The following is an 18,195-nucleotide window of genomic DNA, read 5'->3' as shown; positions in this document are numbered from 1 at the left end:
GCTTTCTGTCGTTTTTGTTGTTACTGAAGACCAGCCTTAGTCTCTGGTGATCGGATAGGATGCATGAGATTATTTCAGTCTTCTTGTGTTTGTTGAGGCCTGTTTTGTGACCAATTATATGGTCAGTTTTGGAGAAGGTACCATGAGGTGCTGAGAAAAAGTTACATCCTTTTGTTTTAGGATGAAATGTTCTATAGATATCTGTTAAATCCATTTGGTTCTTAACTTCTGTTAGTTTCGCTGTGTCTCTGTTTAATTTCTGTTTCCATGATCTGTCCATTGGTCAAAGTGGGGTGTTGAAATATCCCACTATTATTTTGTGAGGTGCAATGTGTGTTTTGAGCTTTAGTAAGGTTTCTTTTATAAGTGTAGGTGCCTTTGCATTTGGAGCATAGATATTCAGAATTGAGATTTCATCTTGGTGGATTTTTCCTTTGATGAATATGAAGTCTCCTTCTTTATCTCTTTTGATTAGTTTTGGTTGAAATTTGATTTTATTCAGAATAATGTATTTAAAAGGAAATATAAAGTTCTGTGTTCAACTGAGGGAAAAAAGAAAGAGAAGAAAAAAGAAAGGGAGGAGAAAAGAGGGGAAAGAAGAAAGAGACACAGAGAGACAGAGTCAGAAATAGATTTTTCTTGAATCTTTAATATTCTCAGGTGTTTTCGCTGTGCAAAGGTAATAGCTGTGATTTCAAACTGTTTTCCTATATTTCATTTTGTCTAATTTGTGCTACTAGGTGATTTCCAAAGAATTGTTCCTTTCCTGAATTACACAATGTATATGAATAGAGTTGTTCATAGAATACCTAATTATCCTTTTAATTTCTGTAAGGTCAGTAGTTATATGCCTAATTTCAGTGTGTGTGTGTGTGTGTGTGTGTGTGTGTGTGTGTGTGTGTGTCATCTGTGTGTTTGTGTGTGTGTGTGTGAATCTCACCAGAAGTGTTTAATTATTAAAAAGGCTTATTAAAACCAATGTTTATACCATAGCTCTGGAGTCCAGAGAAACTGGCTTGAGGATAAAGCATTAAAAGTTCTCCAGTGAGATTGATGTTTTTGGCCCCAAAAGATCTCTCTTTAAGTATGACAGATATGCTTATATAGATGATCAAATATTCTTTGATATGCTTTCATGATATGGTTAGAATTAAAAATCAAATATAGATTCTCATTTACTTTCTGAATCCATTAAAATATATCCAGAATAAAAAGTCATACAGAAATGAACACATACTATCCCATAAATAATATATTAGAGATATATTATACATAAAACATGTTTCATTATCAACAAAAGTTTGATAAACACCATACACTGTGGATCCATTTGAAGATACTATAGCAATAAACCTATTCTACAAATTATATTTAACCAGATACATATTAAACTTAGTAGGTTATGAAGCACTTCTTTGTACAGCTGGTATTGTTTTTGACACACACTGAGAAATGTGCATCAATAAAAATGTTCCAGAATCATAAAGCCTATACCACTGCATTTGCACACACAAAAAGTTGGATAATCTGTCCAGAACCCAGGTCTTATTTTCTTTAACAAGGCAATTAATTTTAGATAGAAATGTATCACTAGTACAATGTATTTTAGGAAGAGAAATTGATACTCTGATGCAGTGATTCTACAAGTTTTATAAGGGAGTATCTATTTTCTTTTTGTTTATAAGTATTTGTTAGACAACTGGGACTTTGATATAGAATTTAACTTGAACACACTTCAGATTAAACTTGTTTTAACAGATTTAATCCATGTCTAAATGCTGCCTTTAATTTTTGTTCAAATTAAAACAAATATCTTTTTCATACCTCATATCCTGAAACATTGCCCAGGCAAAAATTTCCCAACAGCAGTTAAACAAGATCCGTGTTAAGTCCTGTCAGAAGGCTGGAATGGAGTTCTGCCAGATCAAATGAATTGGGCTTAGTTCATAACACACACCTGCTTTCATAGAATCATACAATGGTCTCACCTACTTTGGGATTTACCTCCTTCAGACTCATTCTTGTTGACCCTTTATAGCATGAACATTCTTCTCTTGGTCATAGAGAAGACAGAAGCAACATGGCTTAAGTAACTTTGTGTTAAACCTGTCTGTTGTTCTTGTATCATTAGCCCGAAGCTATGAGCCTGGGCTAGAGATAGATCTAAGCATCATTCTCATAAAACAGAAGGTGGAGTAAAGGATTAGTAATACATATAAAAACTGCTGATGCCGATGAAATGTATTTGGTGACAAATTTATAATTACTTTTGCTATTTAATTGTTTAATATAGCTCTATATGTCAATTTTGATAAATTAATTGTTGCTTTGTTTCATCTTAATGATTTCAGGTAGCTAAAGTCTCCAAAAATTAAGACCATACCTCACTGGAACATCTAATTTTATTTCCAAATTGACTAATTTACAAAAACTACACAAGGGGTTGGGGATTTAGCTCAGTGGTAGAGCGCTTGCCTAGCAAGCGCAAGGCCCTGGGTTCGGTCCCCAGCTCCGAAAAAAAGAAAAAAAAAGAAGAAGAAGAAGAAAAAAAAACTACACTAAACTCTATGAACAATGTGTTTTAAAATTCTATGCCTGGGCAGTATATTGCAAACATTTATAGTATATATAGCAAGCATTTTCATATTTGAGCCTAACAAGTTTATGAGATAAATAAGATAATGTCTAGCACACATATATCCACATTTCTTCCTCTTTTCCTAGCAATAATTCCTAAAACAATCTTTGTTTTTGAAATGCTGAAATGCTAATTCATTGATAAATCACTGGCATCCCTTAGGCACCTACATGAAGATTGTTGGCTTCAGGAAACAATGAAATATAGAGAATAAAGGCTTTCAGACAATCTTGTAGGATTGAGCTTCCAATGTCAAAATTGATTAAATTAGAGGGCTCCCAGGTGATATCCATGGAAGAAACTGCTTGCTTAACATGCAGGAGAAATCCCTACCCACCAACACACACACACACACACACACACACACACACACACACACACACACACACACACATATACACACACACACACCGGTGGTGACATGAGTGTTCTGCATTGTGACTGTAAAAGACTGAGTTTTCTGAATTTGTTTATCTCATATCCTCTATAGAGCAATATATTTAGCTGATGTTTCAATCCTTATGTTTGCCATTAATATTGGAGTTTCAGTTTCTACTTTGTACATGTACTCTCTTGAATTTTTAACTTTTTTCTCTTTTATAAGTTTTAAACCATTTTATTTAGTATGTCTGAGTCTTTTCCCTGAATGTATATATGTGTACAATGTACATAGTTGGTGTCCTCAGAGGTTAGAAGAGGGCATCAATAACCCTGTACTTGTAGTTATAGATGGTTGTGAGCCACAGTGTGGGTGCTGGGAATTGAACCCAGTCTTACTGCAAGGACAGTAAGTGCTGTTAACTGCTGACCCATCAGCCCAACTCCTTCAGTTGCATGCTTAACGAATGAAATGTTTTTATAGCTAGGAACAGTGAATAAAAATTTTAGCTCTATTGTAATTAAATTATCTTCTAAGGGAATATCTGTTCTATTCCCCCAAATCAAACATTCTAAATTAGTTTTTTGGTGCCAAATATAAAATATCGATATTACAGAGAAAAGAAAAAAAACTGCTGGAAATATAATCAAGAATTCTCTGAACAAGTCTAGTGATAAAAATAAGTAATGAACTCTTACTACCCCATATACCATAGGAAAAAGAAGTACAATCATGAAGCTTGTAGAATACATTGTCAAAATCCATTGGATTTTCAATTGTGACATGGTGCACGTACTATTGTTACATAGATAAGTGCATATATATTTATTTATCAATACAAATATTTGGCTGTGCAGATCATGACTTCACAAGGGAGTTCTCAGAGAAGAAATTGAATCTTTCTTGAGAATGATTGATTAAATTCTTGGACTTGAACAAGGATGCTCAGTGTCTGCTTTGTAGTCAGTTGTGATCTGTCTGTCAGGTAGTGCTTAAGTTTATTTTGTTCTTCTCTTCTGCTTCAAGCTGTATTCCTTATACCCAGGGATGGGAAGCAGTGATGTACGACAAAGATTGAAAGAACATATCTATTTCACACATTAATTGGAGCCCAACTACACCAAAGTTGATAGCCTGCATTCCTAAGAAATGGAAAGGGCAGATACAGTCAGCATTTTGTTGGAACAATACTTTTCACTTTCCCCTCAACTTTACACAAGTTACATATTGACTGGCAGCAGACACTAACAACAGTCTCTCTCTCTCTCTCTCTCTCTCTCTCTCTCTCTCTCTCTCTCTCTCTCTCTCTCTTTCTGTGCGGGTGTGTGTGAGTGTGTGTGTGTGTGTGTGTGTGTGTGTGTGTGTGTGTGTGTGTGTGTTAAATTCAGATTTCAATCAGTGTTAACTAGATAACACTATTTATACCCAGTCCTCATTCAAACAAAGCTTTGGCTAGCAATGAGTTATGGATCTAATATCATACTTGGTTACTTGGTAGGCTATGTATTTCTAATTTATCATTAATTGTTTTTTTTTATTTTTGGCTTTTTGAGACAAGGTTTTAAGCTGTAGCCCAGATTGGACTAGAATTCATTGTTTAGCTGGTACTGACTTCAAACTCATGGCAACCCTTCTGTCTCAGCCTCACAAGTACTGGAATTACATACTACTAGGTCAATCTAATTACATTGATTTTTGTACAACAACGTCTAAATGGACAAGCAATGTGCATGATGAATACAAGATGTGTAATAAGAACAAGTTATTTTAAAGTGTTTTTAAAGGTTAATTTTCAGGTGTTTTGCATATACCTTCCATCCATAACAATTCAGCCTACTTTTAAAGTCAGTTGTAACTTTTCATTTCTAGTATGTTTTTTTCTTGTCACCTAAGAGACTTCTTAGATGGATATGTGTTCAAACACTAAAACTTTATTTATCAGTATTACATAGTTCATAAAAGCTTACATTCTGATGTGAATCTCCCTATATTCAGATCCCAGATCCATGCCCCAACATATAACAAAGACACGTGCTCCACTATGTTCATAGCCACCTTATTTATAATAGCCAGAAGCTGGAAAGAACCCAGATGCCCTTCAACAGAGGAATGGATACAGAAAATGTGGTACATCTACAGAATGGAATATTACTCAGCTATCAAAAACAATGACTTTATGAAATTCATAGGTAAATGGATGGAACTGGAAAATATCATCCTGAGTGAGGTAATGCAATCACAAAAAAAACCACACATGGTATGCACTCATTGATTAGTGGATATTAGCCCAAATGCTTAAATTACCCTAGATGCACAGAACACATGAAACTCAAGAAGGATGACCAAAATGCGAATGCTTCATTCCTTCTTTAAAAGGGGAACAAGAATACCCTTGGCAGGGAATAGGGATGCAAAGTTTAGAACAGACACAGAAGGAACACCCATTCAGAGCCTGCCTCACATGTGGCCCATGCATATACAGCCATCCAATTAGACAAGATGGATGAAGCAAAGAAGTGCAGGCCGACAGGAGCGGGATGTAGATGTCTCCTGAGAGACACAGCCAGAATACAGCAAATACAGAGGCGAATGCCAGTAGCAAACCACTGAACTGAGAACGGGACCCCCATTGAAGGAATCAGAGAAAGGACTGAAAGAGCTGAAGGGGCTGGAGACCCCATATGAACAACAATGCCAAGCAACCAGAGCTTCCAGGGACTAAGCCACTACCCAAAGACTATACATGGACTGACCCTGGGCTCCAACCTCATAGGTAGCAATGAATAGCCTAGTAAGAGCACCAGTGCAAGGGGAAGCCCTTGGTCCTGCCAAGACTGAACTCCCAGTGAATGTGATTGTTGGGGGAAGGGCGGTAATGGGGGGAGGATGGGGAGGGGAACACCTATAAGGAGGGGGAGGGGGAGGGATTAGGGGAATGTTGACCCAGAAACCAGGAAAGGGAATAACAATTGAAATGTAAATAAATACCCAAGTTAATAAAGATTAAAAAAAAAGACTTATCTAATTGTGGGAAGATTTTCAACTTCTTTATACCTGTGCCTCACTCAGCTTTTCACCCAGGAAACCCTTACAAAGTTGTGAACAGTGTAACGCTTCCTCCAAAGTTTCTTGAATGTGCCCTGGCACATAGTAAGTGACTAGTAAATTATTACCTTTTGTTTACTTACCACAAAAAGATGGCTACCCAGATGAAAGGCATCACATTCTTTCTGAAGTAGTGGGTCCTAAAATCCATACACAGATAAGGAAGACACCCCTCCCCCTTAATTTTAAAGAAGCATCAGGTAGGATTTTGTAGTTCAGTTTCTTGCTTGAGTTTCTTGCCAGGCATTACCTTGTGGGTAAATACCATTTTGATTGGATTTTCAAGTAGTTGTAAATAAGTGCTGAACACATTTAGATCTCATTTTGTCTCAAAAGGCACCATAAAGGTTTACAGTGCCTTTAACAACTGGAGATTAAAGAAGAAATGGAACTTCAAGTTTCCTGAGGCAGAAAAAAGTCAGGGCAAATTCCTTTCTAAAACTGCAAGCTATTAAAAGCAAAAACCAACCAAAGGACTTGTGGAATGGTACCATTTTCCTCAGCCGTTCTTCTGGATACATCTCTGTCAATGTCTTTCAAAACACATACTATGACTGGAGCCAGATAAACAGGTTCACAAATTAGAGAAAATTTCTTGGAGTCCCCGTGGCAATCTGCTTTGTCTGCATTATCACCAGGGGTTTGTGAAGAATGCCAATTTATCTTTGAAACTGAGTTTGTCCCTAGGCTTTAATTTGGTCTGAGATTCTGGAATGAGTACTTAGGCTTGAAACCACCTTTGCTAAATTTACAAGCCATGGGAAAGTTGTTTGCTCTAACAGGTTTTGAACACTGGTATCTTTGTCTTGAAATTTCCAGTCCTAGGAGCTGGCTCCTGCCCTGAACTTCTGTCTCTGCTTTTTCTTGACTGCTTTACCTACTGGGAAGTCCTGTTGCTATCTCTGTGGCAAGGCAGGGCCTCTCCTGGCACGCAAACCTGCCAGGTGAATCCGCCCCTGAGGGGCGTGTCGGTACCATTTCCTGGAGCAATCTCCCAGGGTGGCTCCTCTTTTCCTTTGAGCTCAAATACTTTGCTGTGTACTCGCAGCTGCCAGACCTGCTCCTGCTGCTGCTCCGGTAACTCATCTTTAAGCACCACCAGGGATAAAAGGTGGTTGATAAAGGCCTTCTTTGCATGTCCCTGCGTGCCTGCCTTCGCTGTTATCACCTTTTCAACGATTTTTTTTTCCTTAGGGAGAGCACCTGGGGAAACTCTGGGGAAACTGTTTCTGACCACCGAGAAGATGATGAGCTCAAGTTATTGGAGTGAGACCAGCAGCAGCAGTTGTGGGACCCAGCAGCCCACGGAGGTCCTGCAGTGCCAGCCTCAGCATTACCACTGCTACCATCAGTCAAGTCAAGCCCAGCAGCCTCCAGAAAAAAATGTAGTGTATGAGCGAGTGAGGACCTACAGTGGGCCTATGAACAAGGTGGTGCAGGCCTTGGACCCCCTCGGCTCACGGGAAGTGCTCTCCCCTCTCAAACCAGCCTCCTCCTACCAAAATTTGGTTTGGAGCGACCATTCTCAGGTAACAAAAGACAGCTATTTCAGATTATCATGAAAAAGGAAAGCAAATCTTAAATCTCACTTCTCTTCTTTTCTGCTTCTTTTGCTGTAATCTACAAGGATAGCTGTTGGTTGGTTTTGGTTATGTATGTGTTAGACAGTCTTCAAATTCTGTCTCTCAGCTCTTTTATTTTTTGTTTACTACGGCCTGTGGTTGGTTGGTTGCCATCCCGATGATTTACATAACCTGACCAGAGTATAGGAAGGCACATTTTAAAAATTGAAATTGATTGAAAGATGTGTTCTAAATGGCAAGCCATTTTTGCCTTTAACGACAAAAGTAGTCATCAAGTTGAATGCAATAGGTTTATTTTTAGAACAGTTCCCCACTAATTCACATCATATCACTAGCAAACAGGTGTTTCGTGGCAAATAGAGTGATACAGAGACAATAGCACATATGGAGTGATGTGTAGTTATTTGCGCTCAGCTAATAGTATGCTGATCCCAGATAAGTGACAGGTGCACATGTCTTAGAATTATTTTACGTGTCAAAATGACACATTGATTCTTATACATACTAGCTGAATAATTTATGAAATGTTTGGGAGAAGAAAGGTTGAAAAGCAAGAAAGGCAAGCAGGCAAATGAAAGTTACAAAGGAAGAATCTTTAAGAAACACTTAGAAATGAGATAAATTGTTTTTTTTTTCTTACCACCAATATCTGTGCTAATAGTCTTTCAAGAACATGAAAAGTAATGTGGAGAGATAGTATAAAATGACAGCTTAATGTCTGTTTTGATTCTCTAACTCCCTTTATATTAAGTGTACATACCTGTACATACCGTTAAGCTTTCTGTGAGCTTCTATCCAAACTGAAATTGTATTTTCATGATATTTGTACTGTGCAAACCTCATAAAGGAATGACTGGGTCTTATCCTATCTTATATTATTATACCAACTGGAAACAGGACATGGCTTTCATTCTAAAACCCACAATTCGAGTAGAATATAAAGCAGCATCCTTAAAATGTGCAGTGAAACTTTACAAATATTTCCTCAAAGATAGAAGTGGTTTCCAAACTATAAGCACAATTATTTTACTATTGTCTTATTTAACAGTTTAAAAGCAGGGTAAATACAAAACATTTAATACCAGTAATTTTCTGATTTTTCCTTTAACCCCTCCCCCCACCCCCAACTCCTCCCAACCAAATCCAGACCTTCTGTAGGTAGGAAAAACCTTCACCTGTATTGTGTTCAAAGGGTAGAAAACTATAAAGGTTAAAAAAAAATCCCAGGTTTTATAAGTTATCATTCCAATATTCCAATTTACATTCCAATATTGCACATTAGCATGTCAACGAACAACAAACCAGAGACCATCTTAGATCCTTGATACCTCCAAAACAATGGTTAAAAACGGCAATTACAATCATCATAGCAATGCTGAAGCCATCCTACTTTTCAGTTATTTCAACCCACAGCCTTCTTGTTTCATGTGAACATGCTAGTAAAAGAATGATAGGTACACACTTAAGAGCAAACTTCTTTTTAAAAAGTAATACAAAATATAGGACAATTTTGAGAATTGTGTTTTATTTCTTTTCCCTTGGTTCAACTTTCATTCTTAATAATAATGTAAGGCTCAAACTAAGATGGTTACGCTTTTTAAAAAAAACTTTCCTTCTTTTATACAGAATTTGCCAAATTGATCTCTTTAAGACTCTTTCCATCCTGAAACTTAGTTCCTTGTAGCAAAGCCACATATACCCTTATGGCCTAAAAGTGTGACTTTAAAAGTAGTTGAGATAAGAGACTAGAATGGAGTTCATTCTGAGGAATGGGGTTATTTATGACTAGAGAGAAATAAAAGTAATGAATGAATGGACATGAGAGAGGTGAAATTCAAGTTATATTATAGAGGGGAAGAATGAACTTTATTTCCTTGGTAGCAAACATAAAAAGAAACTTTGACTATAAAATTTCAAATGGATTTGGAGATGAATTACACTAAAAGGGACCACAACCAAACAGCTTTTAAAGACAGTGACCACAATGACGATGAATAGCAAGCTCATCTATTTTGTTTTCTACCTTCCTCTTATTGTTAGGTTGATATTACGGCAGTCACATAAACTAGTCCTAGATGTGATTAAAATGATATCCCTGCTTACAAAGTGACTCCATTGGGATGGTACCTTTCCTACATACCCAGGCACAAGGCAATAGAGATTACTCAAATCTCCTTTTACAGTTTCAATAAATTTTTTCTTAATATGTTGTGTTTTAGATGAGTTGATATGTGGCAATTATGCTAATTTCAGCATTTACTACAGGAGAAGGCAAGACGATGAGGATTAGCATTCAATTTCTGGCCACAATGGATTCAATGAAACCTTTTACTTTGTTTGGGTGAATGTATGATACTTAGAGAACTCAGATTTTAAAATAAATCTTGCCAGTTATAAAATATATTTCCTTTGGAAAACAATTCATGCTACTCTACTTTGTTTCCCAAATCTTATGATTATTTAGTATTTTCTATCTCTGGTGTTTTACAATATGTTTTCTACTACTCTTCTCTTGTGTACTAAGATTCTGTTGATAGATGTAAACATATTTATATATCTATATGATATATAATGTTTTCATTTTCACTTATAATTGATGAAACATACTTATGGTTTTCTTGGTTATTATTTTTGCCTGATTAATAGGGTATTTCTCAAATAAAATTAAATGTAGATACCAGTTTTACCCACCTTATCTGGATTAATAGTAGAATTTAAATTATTAGGTTTACCCACAAGAAGAAGTATAGTCATACAAAGCCAGAAACACTTTTAAGCCCAGTGTGGTTTTACAAATAAATGAATAATGTTCTCAAAGCTACTTAAAGCCAAAGAAAAACAATAACAACAAAACCCTTTAGAATTCAATCCTTAACGCTTAAATATTAAACCACCATAATTAACTCAAAATGGCATACTGCCTTAAATGAACAACACGGGTGTGAATTATTCATTGGACTTATATTTTTTCCTTTGGCTAATTTAAGTATTCATGAAGGTCAAGATATTTTCCATGAACACTGAGTTTTGAGAAAGGAAAATAGATCAAAATTAAATATGTTAAATTCCAGTCATTCAGTGAACAGATGCTTCTTAAGTGCCGGTTTTACAGGAAATGCTATGATCTGGATAAATACCATTTGCTTATCCAAGGAAAGTCCACTTGGAGGATAAACACACAGAGCCTGGATGTCAATGCCTATCTTTATAAAAATATTAGTTTATATATTGTCACAAGGAATTTCTTAAATAAAATATTGGGTTTTAATGTATGACTTTTAAGGTTTGCCATTATTTTTAATTTGAAAACTTGCAACAAAAAAGTCTAACCTCAGAGAGTAGCCTAGAGTTAAATGTGAATTTGTAAATGAACTTCATGACTGATAATTATTCACTCAGTGTATAGTTTTGTTTACATTTTATTTTCCATTGTCTTTGGTTGCAAAGACTGAGAATGACTTCCCTACTGTGGTAAAGTTTCTATTTACTAGTAGAAAATTTTCCTGTTCTGTGTAAAGAGGTGTGTTGCTTTGAGAAATTGTTGTTCAAGGGTGTGGTCAGTAAAGGAATGCTTGTTCAGGGAAGTAGGTTGCCTGAATAAAGAATGAGGTCATGGGATAAAGGGGCTGGTGTTTTCAGAGTTGGTCATCCCCTTTGTGCTTACAATTAAACGAAGCTTTAGAAATTGTTAGTGCACCTAATTGCTGGGTGAAAATGTTCATGGCACTTGTCTCTTGTTAAGGCAGGTCTGATAAATATCTGGGCCAGTTTCAGGCTGCTGTGACACTCACAAGTTGTCTTTGTGATGTGGTATTGGGCAGGGAATATAGCCAGTGGAAGGAGAGAAGACATTGTGTCAACTGTTCTTTCTTCACAATTCCTGGTGAAACTACTGAGATATTTGTCATGCTTTGAAGCTTCATTTAAGAGTTGAAGCCTTATAAATATATATATATATATATATATATATATATATATATATATATATATATTTAAACTGACTTTTCACATCATCAGCTATTCCAGCAGAAGCTCTTTTTTTGCTTTTCTGGAGCATATATCCTAGTAAAAACTAAAGACAGAAAAGATAGAGAGCATACACTGAAAGAGAACTGTATATTTTGTTCCCTCTCCATTTTATAGCTTTCTTTAAAAAGAAAATGAGTGAGCAATGGAGAGAGAGACAAAGAAGAGACTGAGAGACAGAGAGACACAGAAAGAGACAGAGAGAATGACAATCAGAAATAAGAATCTTAAGTGAGAGATTTGGGTTTGAGAGAAGAAAGGAATGGAACCACTTTTTGTTTTCCTTTTATGAAAACACAATAATAGTCTTCTATTTTAATTGAATGAAGTGTTTGTCTCCTCTTTTAAAAAGATGCTGTTAATTTACATGTTTCTTATTTTATAAAGTATTGAAAAATATCTCAACAACAACTTAAGGCAGGTGTTTGATGATGTTACTGAGTTTGAAATGTTCTAACAAGTGTTCTCCACACTATTCAGGGACTTTATTCAAATAATAGTTTACCTTGTGAAATTCCATCAGAATAAATGTCAGGTAGTTTTACATATATTATGTTTTCAGACTTTGTGTTTTTGTGCTGTGTGTGTGTTCCTAATCTTCTTATTTTGTTTTTGTACTTTAGTTTGTTGTTTTTAAATTATTTTTTGGCTGTTTTTCCAAAGGGAGAAAAAGAAAACCTGGAATTGGGTAGATTGGGAGTTGGGGAGGATCTGGGAGTGGATGGTGGAAGGGAAACTGTGATCCAAATATATTGTGCAAAAGAAATTATTTTCTATAAAAAAAGAACTATAAACATAAAAAATACCTCCTTTGAAACTATTGTTCCTATACCTATTCTAACTCAATATTATTACTTTCAGTGATTCTTGTAAGTATTGGGACTAGCAAGAGGACCCATAACACTCTCTTAATCTTGGATGGGAAATATCATATATTAGTCTTTAAGAAAAAAATTAAAATTAAAATTATGAAGCAGTTCCATGTTCATTACAGTATACTTCCAAACATATAAAGAAAAAAATCCATCCACTGTGCATATAATATTCTCTACTACCCAATTCACTTATTTCTTCTCTGTTGATTGAATATTTTGAGCTCTACAAATGGAGTCACCAAGAGATAAGTGAAAACCAGATATAGATCCTTGGAAAGGTTCATATTTGACAGTCTAAGCAGCTGTTACAGAGAAAATCCTATAAAATTGCTCTCTGTGGGGTGTCTTAGACAGAGCCATACGTACTGAATGTTCAGGTGGACTGTGGTAGAATGGAACTCTGAAACAGTGTAGCTTAGATTTTAAGCTTGAGTTTAATACCTGGTATAGGAACTCATCAGCTGTATATGTCATTCTTCTCGTCTATAAAGTGGGACAACAATAAAAAGGAACTTACAGGTTTTTGCTACAGTTATAGGATTACATATAGTGGGAAACACATAGTTCAATGCCTGACATATAAATGTTAAGTACTGTATTACATTGAATAAGTCACTGGACTTGTTAGAACTATTAAGTACTGTATTACATTGAATAAGTCACTGGACTTGTTAGAACTATTAAGTACTGTATTACATTGAATAAGTCACTGGACTTGTTAGAACCACTGATCATTTATTTAGAAAGAAAAACTAAATGGCTTTCAGATTTTAGTGATTACTAAATGAGGTAAATGTAAAGGTATCCAGTAAATGAAGTTCTATGTCATTTCCATTTTTTACAGCTCAGGTCCATGAAGTGCAGAAATGTAATATAACCTTTGGAATACAGCTAGTGTATACTAAAATTGGGATTTAAACCTAGCAGTTAGTTGCAAGTCTACATGTGTATGCAATATGCAATATTCTTGGTGTGTACACTTGACTCATTAACATTACAAAGTTTGTGCTAACTGATTAATGAATCACCATTATTATTATCACAATTATTTCATCACCATTTTCTGTATGTACCCATTTTAAACCACCTAAGATAATGCACATGAACATTAAAAAATATGGACTTGGTATAGTGTCCTCATTCAGGAGGCTGAGGTAGGAGGATCACAATGAATTTGTGTTCAGTCTTACCTACATAGTGACTTTGAGGCCATCATAGGCTTTGTAAGAAAATATATTCTAAGAAAATATAGCATGAATGTCATTTCAGTTTGAAATATGTTATTTCTCGGAAACAAAAATTTTGTTGTTATTAGGAATTAATTTTTAAAATATTCTTCATTAATTTTGCTGATTTTTATCAAAATATATGATGATGCAAGAAATTAATTTTTATTTATTTCAAAGGTCCAATTGCCCTGGGATAACTTTGATGGAAATACTGAACCTTTACCTTCATGTGAAATTTATCCAAATGACAGAAAATGTCTTTAATAATGTCAAAGGACCATCTAGGTACCTCCCATTCTGCTCTTTAGTCTATCTCCCATTTGCTCCACCTTTGCATTCAGTTGCAGATACCCATATGACTGTTTTCTAAGCAAACTCACTTTGCTGTCCTTCCAACTTCCACCAATGTTTCTACTCCAGGTTCTGAAAATAATTCATCATGATTCAGATCTTACTTATCCCAGAAACTGCACCCCCAAAGTCATTGTTAGGGCTTTTTCTTACCCTGCCTCCTTTCACCGACAGCCACTCCAGCTATAGACTACTTTTACACCTGATATTAATTTGCATTAGCTAGAGGGTGATACATGTGTTTTGCGTACTGTATCACTTCTTTACTCTCTTATTCCACCCAGGTTTTACACTTCTTAAAGGTTTACCCATTATTTCGAAAATCAAGACTCAATGACAAATGGAAATGGATGTTCTGAAAAATAGAATGTGTACACTTTTTTCTCTTTATCCTGCTTTATTGCTCCCTCCTTTCCTACCTTTCTCTTCCATCCCTCTGGTTTTTCTTCCTTTAATATGATTATGGCTTCCCTAAATTCCTGAATATGTTTTTTTTTTTTTTTGTAAAGACACAGTTCTTAACTGGAACTGTTTCAGACTGTCACTCTTGCGCAGGCTCTCTTTGGAATTAAACTAGAAAAATCACATATTTTCTTTAAAAAAAGATAAACTAAACATAATAAACATTCGAAGTTATTCGATGAGTCAATTAGTTTTGTTTTCCAAGTCTTAGGTCTTATGAAGCATCTGAAATCAACTTGCTTATATTTGGCTTATGGTTTTGATGGATAAATACTTGTCACAATTGTAATGGCCTGTGATGTTAAACGACAGGTACTTCGACTGGTCATCACATCAGTTCCCTGAGACATTGTTGCTTGAAGACATTAATTAGGTTGCTTTTAGATATATTCCATGTACTTGTTCTGATAATGAAATTCTATCGAGGTGAAATGGTTTCATTTATTAAATTTTATTCCATAATCCTCTAATGGTTTGACATATTAGTTATGTGCCCAAAGTTTCTCTTATAAAAACTATTATAACTATTCATCCACACACACTCCAAACTATATTTGTAATTTTCTAATGAAAGCTTTCTGCTTCAAATGGAGCACTTAATTACCCATTTATCTTCTTCCACAAACTTTAGCTTGGATATTATTGTGGCTTGATTCTGAAATAGCAGCCACAAGTTCATGTTGGAAACATCTATTCCTGCATTGGTAGCACTGTTTTTGAAGATTCTAGAAACTTTAAAGGAAACGTGGCCTGCCTAAAGAATAAGGTCCTTTTGGATAGGTTCTTCAGTGTATATTATTCCTAGTCAGTTTCTGAATCAATCTCTCTCTCCCTTCCCACTCCCCCTCCTTCCCTCCATCCCTCCCTCAATTCTTACTCCTCCCTGCCCCCCTCTTTCCATCTACCATAGTGTGATCAACTTTCCTCCACCACAGGTTTTTCCACCTCATTCTTCTTAATTACACACAACCAAGCATTTGTTAGTTTTCTGAAACTGCGAGCCAAAATAAACAATTTTTACTTTAGCCTATGTTTGTACTTGACCAAAATTATACAAAAGTGGCTATATCAAGTGTAAAACTTACAGCCTAAAGTTGTTTCAAATTCATCATAAATCAAATTATACCAAAAAATGTCTTTTCTAGAAAATTTCCTCAGGTTTTCTACAAATACCTCATCTCAAGCTTCTCTCTATTAAACTCTTGGTGATATTCAGTCTGTAAATTTCTTTGTTTGAGTTTCAGATCTGCTCCTTATGGACCCATTTTGTTGAAATCCTATTCTACTGCCCTGTGCTACAGACCATTCTCTAAATAAGGCCTCAGTTACCATACTTCTCACCAATACATGACAAAGCTCTAGAGACATTTGTTATGTTCCTCATATGTTTCTGTGTGAGCCAACCTTTAATTATCCAAGGTTTACTTTACCTCTTAACTCTTGAAGCTCCTGTAGTAACTCCTTATACTTCTTACTTCACTGTAATTTGCAAATTTTTATCAGCTACCCAATTATAAGTTTGACAAGAATAGAGAATAGACTCTGTTAATTCTTATACCTCTCTGTTACTTAACAGGGACTGTACTTTGCATGTATATAAAGGGGACTGGAGATATCGCTCAGGTGGTATAGAGTGCTTGCCTAGCATGCATGAGTCCCTGTGTGTGATACCCAAATAAACTGTGTGTGGTCCATGTGTACATTGGGGATTAGAAGTTCTAAGTTATTCTTGGCTCAGTAGGAAGTTCAAGACCAGCTGGGGTAACAAGATACACTGCTTCCTGAAAAAAATTCAAATTAAAAAATCCAGTATTCCAACAGTCCAAGACAATTTTGTCCAAGTTAGCACAGATCTTTTAAGAAATCATGAATCATTGAATTTAGAAACTTACTTTTGGGATTTTCATTATATCAATTGTCTATTTTAGTTCATTTTAATTATATAATAAAATGTTTCACTTTAAACATGTTTCTATTTTTATTATAAGTCATTCGTTGACTATTCTATCTTTATCAACCTAGAACAGTACAAAAAGATATTAGAGGTCAAAAACCTATCTATTCTGATTTTTTATTTCATTTCTCAACTAATCCTTAAGTTGAGAATAGAGCCTATGTTTGTAGGTTTCCTATGTGTCTAGAGGGAAATAACAGCTCGCTAGCTTCTGATTTTCTTCCTTTTTCCATTGCACTCTGATGCTGAAAAGCACTGTGATTAGAGTAAATAACTGAGAAGCTTGGACCATTTATACTTCAACTATGTAACTCTGAAAACCACATATCTATTTTAACAGTTGAAAATGGATACATTTTTGTGAATAGTGAATTCTCTACTGGAAACCAAAGCTCTTGGCTCTGATATAGCATGTACTAAGATGCAGAAAATTGTCTTGAGTGATGTGGTGAAATTCTCTCAGAAAGCCAACTGATTTTAACCCATTTTGATTTTAAAATTGCCAATGCCATGCCTCCTTCATAAAAAGTAAATGAGGAAGAGAAGGAGGAACACGGGTACAACTTCGTAAACAGCAAAAAAGCATTACTTGAGGCAGCACAGGACAAACAGACCCGGGTTTCATACCAGATCTAGCCTGCGTAATGATGAACATTGATTTTTACCAGACTTCTGTGTAAGTTAAGTTGAAAGCAAAGTAATGCTTATCATTTCTGAGGCAGAAGACTAGATGACTCAATAATATAGTGTATATTTTATATGAAAGAGTACAACCATCCTGAAATATTAAGGGAATTAACTGACATAAGTGCTAAAGAGAACCGGAGTGTGTTACTTGATTTAGGGCCCTGTGGCTATACTCTGCAAATACATCATGGAGCCTACAGATGTCCTTTGTTGAATTTAGAGCAGTTTAAATCATTTAATCAGGGTTGTCTCCTCATGTGATCACGTTTAAATAGATGAGATGTTTTCAAAAGTTGCTTTCGAACCAGACACCTATCCAGCATGCTGTAATTAAAGCAGGGGGATCATGAGGCCAGCCTGGCATGCATACTAAACTTCTACCACAGAACACAACAGCCAGGATATAGCTTAGTGGTAGAGCACTTTTTCCAGCATGGACAAAGACTCCTACTTATTCTCCAGTAGCCCAAATTCTAAGTGTTACTTTTCACAAGGACTAATTTGAAAGAGAGAAATAAAAATATATTTAGGCTCCTCATATAAGACCTAATCACAATTTATCTTATAAGTAGATCCTACAATTTGTCAACTGAAAATATAATCAAGCAAGTTATAAATGTGGCAAAATATAGAGTGATTACAAGCATGATTTCTGGAGTAATTGCTATTTTTGTTGAATTCTAGCATGTAATAATACCTCTATAATTATCATCTATTAAATTAGGCTGTTTTGTGTAAAATTACTTATAATGTCTGGTAGAGTTATACTGGTACCTTCTTTATGAGGTTGTTTTAGGTATTGAATTTCAAGGCTCTATTAAAGATGTTTGCTGTAGGAAAGTCTTAATATTTGTTTGTACCGTCATCGGCATTAGTAACATTCTCATCATCAAAGGAAAACAAGGT

At 35.4% G+C, this 18,195-nt stretch overlaps 1 protein-coding gene and 1 pseudogene across 3 annotated transcripts in view; one reads left to right on the top strand and one right to left on the bottom strand.

Annotated features, from left to right (window-relative positions):
* The window catches only part of Rfc4-ps1 (replication factor C subunit 4, pseudogene 1), a 63,706-nt pseudogene extending 56,498 nt beyond the window's left edge, over positions 1-7,208 (bottom strand).
* Positions 7,031-18,195, top strand: part of Pof1b (POF1B, actin binding protein) — a 66,699-nt gene continuing 55,534 nt past the window's right edge. Inside the window, exons 1-2 of one of the 3 annotated variants that reach the window (XM_039099585.2) lie at positions 7,031-7,233; positions 7,317-7,651. In XM_039099585.2, coding sequence (XP_038955513.1) covers positions 7,367-7,651 — 285 coding nt within the window. In that variant the 5' untranslated portion in view covers positions 7,031-7,233; positions 7,317-7,366. The remainder of the gene's footprint in view (positions 7,234-7,316; positions 7,652-18,195) is intronic. The other 2 variants (XM_063279892.1, NM_001106934.1) reach the window with 2 other exon arrangements.

The sequence above is a fragment of the Rattus norvegicus genome, chromosome X, assembly GCF_036323735.1.
Source record: "Rattus norvegicus strain BN/NHsdMcwi chromosome X, GRCr8, whole genome shotgun sequence".
Classification (NCBI taxonomy): Eukaryota; Metazoa; Chordata; class Mammalia; order Rodentia; family Muridae; genus Rattus; species Rattus norvegicus.
Note: the sequence above shows the minus strand (reverse complement) of the source record. Positions and strands in the feature narration are given on the sequence as shown.